The 6,000-nt window shown below is 37.7% G+C and overlaps 1 protein-coding gene across 3 annotated transcripts in view; it reads right to left on the bottom strand.

Moving 5' to 3' along the window:
- The window catches only part of farp1 (FERM, RhoGEF (ARHGEF) and pleckstrin domain protein 1 (chondrocyte-derived)), a 74,133-nt gene that overhangs the window by 4,773 nt on the left and 63,360 nt on the right, over positions 1–6,000 (bottom strand). For 2 of the 3 annotated variants that reach the window (XM_065254137.2, XM_065254136.2), the window contains exon 24: positions 1,289–1,452. In XM_065254137.2, the coding sequence (XP_065110209.1) occupies positions 1,289–1,452 (164 nt within the window). Of the gene's footprint in view, positions 1–758; positions 896–1,288; positions 1,453–6,000 lie in introns of all 3 variants that reach the window. The other variant, XM_065254138.2, reaches the window with a different exon arrangement.

Below are 6,000 nucleotides of genomic sequence, written 5' to 3' on the forward strand. Positions count from 1 at the left end.
TTCGTAATATCTTTAAACACCACTAAAAAACTTTAAAAGTTAAAACTTAAAGTTATTTAAGATATACTGCATTTCTGTCAAGAGATCCTCCTAAAATTTACACACTGCACCTTTAATATAGTAACAAGTTTTAAGCAAGTGTATTGGACCATGGGTACAAAACTATTGACAACACAAATATGTTTAAGATAAATTATTAAATTAAATTATGTAAATATTTAACTAATGACAAAATGCAGATGTGAACAGAACGACGTTCACACACTTGTATTTGCATTTGTTTTTCTTCAGGGTTTTGTGATTAAAATGCTGCGTTTTGAAACACGTTGTCCTGTGTGCCACATTTTGTGTGACGATACCAATCATGTGTGAATGAACATCCCCAGAAACTATTGCATAACTTTATATTTGTACAGTAGTTATAACATCATAACATTCAACAACACAAAGAGGAAAATATAGAACTGAAACTACACAACACATCACAAACCCAAAGCTCAGTCAGTATTCAGAGGAAACTCATGTTATAAACTCACAATTATTCTTATAAAAATACTTTCTCATATATCTCACCTGCACATCTGTACTAGCTTATGCTTCTCTGAGTAATCCTGAAACTTTATACTGTGATAATCCCGTGTTAATATTTTTCTCGTTATATAATATCTTTGCACGTTCTGGTTAAATGAATGATTTTCATCAAAACCAACACAAGTTTACTGAAGTGCAAAAGTCGACTCCTTGAATCCTTGTTTTACCTCTCGGTTCCTGCAGGTGTCACTAAAGGAGAGGCTTTGGACACGGTACCAACACACCACAGACAGGGCCACTGGCCCCTGAGCCTTCAGAGGGCCCGAAATAGACGCCTCTGAGACACTGACTGGACTTGGGTCCTCTACCACAGCAGGAAATAAGGATGGAGACAGACGAGAGACAGAAAGGAGAAAAGGACAACAAACACAGAGAGTCAACACAGACATGAGGACAGATAGTGGTTTTGAAAGGGACGTGAACAGAGGTCACGATCTAAAGAGGAGAGAACCACATAAGAAAAATAGCAAAGAGGAACCAGAAGTTTAGAAATAGACCTGCGCAGAATCTGTGCCAGCATATTTTGGCTTTATTATTTATTAATTAATTTAAAATGTGGAAAAGGTGCACAAATTTCACACCGGCCACATTGTGAGCGAAGTAGAGAAACGACGAGTTGAAGTTCATGGAGGAGAGAGGAAAGTTTAAGACATATAACAGCGATAAGAGACATAAAACATCGACTACGCTCAGGTACCTCTAAAGCTACGCTAAAATCCACCATGGATACGCTGGTGTTGCGATGCCAGCACACGTGAACCGTGGTATTACCACGGTGAGGCGACTGACGTTCCAGAGATGTGCGTGAGGCGCTCAGGTCGTCCTCAGATTCCTGGTCTGCGCTAGACTCCTCTGGGAATTCTGGGAAATTTGGGAAGAACAGCCATTTAACATTGAAACAAATTTATTAGTTTGATGGATTATTGAAAATCCTTCTTAAGAAGACTTGATAAAAGAAGATAAATGTAGTCATACAATAAGATATTTGCACCAGTAACAGGGTTCTTAAATTCTTATTCAATAACATTAGTAAATGCTAGAGCTCCACAATATTCCCAAATATCATAATATCGCAGATGTGCATGTTTTAATATGAATATCATAACTGTCCTCAATATCACACAGCCCTAATACAGTAAATGCATTATTTAACATGAATAATGAGCAATACATGATTTATTAGAGGTATTGCTGTAGAGAAGTATTATTCATTTTTAGTTAAAGTTAACTAATATAATCGTATTGTAAAGTGTTAACACAATAAAATTAATAAACCATACACCACGCAATGCATTTATCAGCCCATCACAATCACCTTACTGTAGAAAAGCAGAACAGATGAAGTTACTGTACATAAAGAGGATATGTGTCTATCAGATCAGAGGAGAAAATTTGTTAAAATGTGGGATATACACCAGGGGCCGTATTCACAAAGCATTTTATCTTATCACTAAGAGTACTCCTAAATCGCACTAAAAGATTTTAGCTAGGAGTTTTCTCTTAAAAGTTATTCACAACGCCTTTCAGACCTACTTTTAGTAAGGAAAAATGATAACTCCTAAACTAAGAGTGAGTCTTCGTTGCTACGGATGACGTCAGTTCTCATGCACGAGCTGCCTCGCAATGACCACGGTGATTGGTTGTTAGATGACAGGGCTGTCATGCGGAACATAACACAGACGCACCAAATCATGGAATTACAACATCGAAATATGTCTGTGTCTTATACAAAATAATAATAGTAATGCCATCGAAATGCATATATAAAACAAAAGTCGTGAATTAAATTAAATTAAATCAAGGTAGCCTAATACAAATGAAAACCGCCAATTGCCTAATAATAAAAAACGACATTGCATTAACACTTGCTTGATTAATGTACATCCTATTAGCCTAAATAGACTACTTAAAGCAAGGAAATGTTGCCCATATTAAAGAAGCCTGCCTAATAATGTAATAAATAAATGATGGTGATTATGAACTCGCCAAAACGAAAAAGAAAGCCCAAATGGATGCAGGATCAGTTACTGTTGCTGGCCCAGTTGGTGCTGGAAAAAAGACACGTAATAAAAGGGAAATTCGGCACTGAGATATCAAGCAAAACTAAGCGTGACACATGCGAGAAAGTGATGTCAATGTACAAAACAACTGGCACCCGACCAACGTTTTCAACTAACCCGCCCGCTCCCTGGCCCGCATTTTTTTTAAGTAGTAATTGTTTAATAGTTAATTGCCATCTTTATTTCAAACGACCCGACGGAACGCGACCCGAATATCATAAAAAATATTTTTGGATGACTCGTAACCGCGGGTGACCGCATGCATCCGCTCATTTCGGATCAACCCGCGCATCACTGGGGAGAGGATTTGTTGCAGATCAATGCAGCATTCCCGCTTATGTCGCGGACCCCGGACGAATGCGAGAGGCGGTGGTATGCATTACAATCGCAGTAGAGGGTTGAGATTGCAGCCTTTAAACAGACTAGCATGGCAACAGGTATGCCTATAATATTAAAAATTTAATTTCATTATTGTTTCATGTAATTCTAAAAAACTTCCTGCTTGTCATGAATGTAATGAATTATGAAACGAATGTCATAAACAATATGCTTACATTAAAGTGTGCTTTTAAGTGTTATGTGCAATGCTTTTGAGTTGGTGAAACTGTCCATGTTAAGGAGGATCAGCACCTAAGACATTTTAAGATCCTTTGTGAATAGGTCTTAGTGAGTTAGGAGTCCTCTCGACTACTTTTAAGCTGTCCCAGACTTAAGTGCTACTTTTAGGGCTAAAATGCTTTGTGAATTACTCTTAGTGAAAAAAATTAGGAGTCCTAAATTTAGGAGTGACACGCCCATTATTTTTAGGAGTTGCTCCTAAATTCGCCAGTTAGGAGCTACTTTTAGCCTTAAAATTCTTTGTGAATACGGCCCCAGAGCTGGAACCCTGTGAGAAATATCTTCAAGACAGATTTCCTATAAAACATGATTAACAATATACAGCCTTGGTGTCTTGATATCAAAGCGACTCTAGTATATTTGAAAGGATTACGCAAAACATAAAAAAATGCTTTAGATATACTTTTTGGGCACTGTATTTCATTTCCCTTAACACTCTGGGGTCGGCTGCGGCGCGGGCGCCGCAAACTCTTTATTTTTCGATCACTCCCCAAAGAGACTTAGATAACTCTGCTGATTTTTGACATACAGATATGATTTATACATCATTTAAAACGTAAAATTGTCTAGTTTTTTTCTGTCCACTCCCAATAAAAACAGCATGTTGTGCTTTTCGCAAAATTAAGAAAATAAACATGATGCGCGTTTTGTTCTCTCTCCCTCAGTGAAGTCCTTTCAGAAACACGTCAGAAAAATGAACTGTAACTTAACGAATATTTGTCATAGAAACAAAAGATAAATGTCTACATAATGCTTGGAATGTCTGCTTTTGGAAGATGTAAGTGAAATCGAAAACAAATATTGTAATTCGTTGTTAACTGTATTAGAAGAGCGAGATGTACCGTCTTTCTTCTGTTGCTTCATTATCTATAATGAGCCACGCCCCGCTCCATTGAAGAAAAGAGCAGAGATCATCCATATTCATTAGTCAACCCCACAGTCAATGGACATTCCATTCCGTCTCTGCAGCCAGCCATTCACTGCTGTGTTGAGTTTTAATCCGAGTGCTGGAAACATGACATCTACTTGTTTACTCGTGACTGTAACTAAAGTTATCTCCAGACGCGAGTGTGACTCGATCGACGTCCAAACGCACACACAAACACACAATGCCTCATATTTGAAGCGCTTTGTGGTATCATTATAAAAGATGCGATTGCACACATCACATACTTGTTTACTCGCGCCTAAATCTCCAGACAGACGCGAGTGTGTGTGCTTCGTCAGTGTGACGGGATCGATGTCCGACATATAAATCCTTATTTACTTGCGGATGTGTGTCAGTTTCTCCAGACGCGAGTGTTTTCTTTGTCTTCCGTCAAACAGCTGAGGCGACGGGAACGCACATACACAAACACGCGAGTCAGGAAACTCGACGCGCTTTTTGGTATTCTTATAAAATACGCGATTGCAAACAGTACAATCCTTATTTATTTGCGTCATATCTCCGCACAGCAAGTTTATTAAACACAGGATCACTCGCATGTGCACACATTCACTGCTTTCATGATCAACACGTGAGGTAATGGCGGCGGCTGTAAACAAACATTGATAAGTTTATCACGCGTGTCCCTGGTTGTGTTTCTACTATAATGATTACAAAAACACAAATAGGAGTCCAGACAACGATAGGCAGTTGTTCTTTTGAGCTTTTTACTGCACAAAAGTAAACCTCTCGCTGGCCAACCAAACACTAACCCTGTGTTGAAGTGTGTTCATTTTACGATGGCCAAACAGTATCTTTACCAGGATTAGGCTACCATGGATTTTAAAAGGTAACTTATACTTGTGAAATGAATAGAAAATATTTCAATAGAAATATATATATATATATATATATATATATATATATATATATATATATATATATATATATATATATATATATATATATATATATATATATATATATAATGTGTGTGTGTATTTACATTATATTGAAAAGTAAACCTTATCATGGTTTTACTACAGAGGTAGTTACATTCCTGTTGAACATCCCCACAAGGCTCATTATTCAATTCTTTTGTCTCTCAGCTGTCAATCACTGATTATTCAGGAGCTTTCCCGCCTCCACGCATACAGCCTCTCTCAAGCAAAAGTGTCTTAGAAATTGTAAATCAATATCTTGCTTTATGTGATTGAGTAGGCCATATGATTTTCACATCATTTTGAAGAAAAAACTCTAGACTACTAGATCCAGTTTGGAAAGTCTTGGGAAACATGTTAAGAATGAGTTTTGTGGAGTTATATCAGTGACTTAAAAATTTTGCTTTTTCAAAAACCACGCATAAACATTTTTCTCTCAAAAATACAAACATGTACATACATGTTGATTATATGATATTGTAGCCCAGTTTGTGATGAACACAGTGTTATGAGACTTTTGCCATTAATATGTTTTTAAGCAACTGAAAAAAGCACAAATGTCAGTGCATGTCAAAACTTCCCCAGGGCCCTAAAAACCCCTTAGACCCCAGAGGGTTAAAGGCGGGGTGCATGATCTCTAAAAGCCAATGTAGACATTTGAAATCACCTAAACAAACACGCCCCTACCCCAATAGACCCACCCCAAACATACGCAACCCATGCGACGATGTTGGTTAGTAGACACGCCTCTTAATGCTGATTGGCTACAAGGGTGTTTTGGTACTCGACCTGACTTCCTTTTCCAAATGTAGCTATCGGAGATCATGCATCCCACCTTAAAAGGGCACATATTATGCAAAATCCA

Source organism: Paramisgurnus dabryanus, chromosome 4 (assembly GCF_030506205.2).
Source record: "Paramisgurnus dabryanus chromosome 4, PD_genome_1.1, whole genome shotgun sequence".
Taxonomy (NCBI): Eukaryota; Metazoa; Chordata; class Actinopteri; order Cypriniformes; family Cobitidae; genus Paramisgurnus; species Paramisgurnus dabryanus.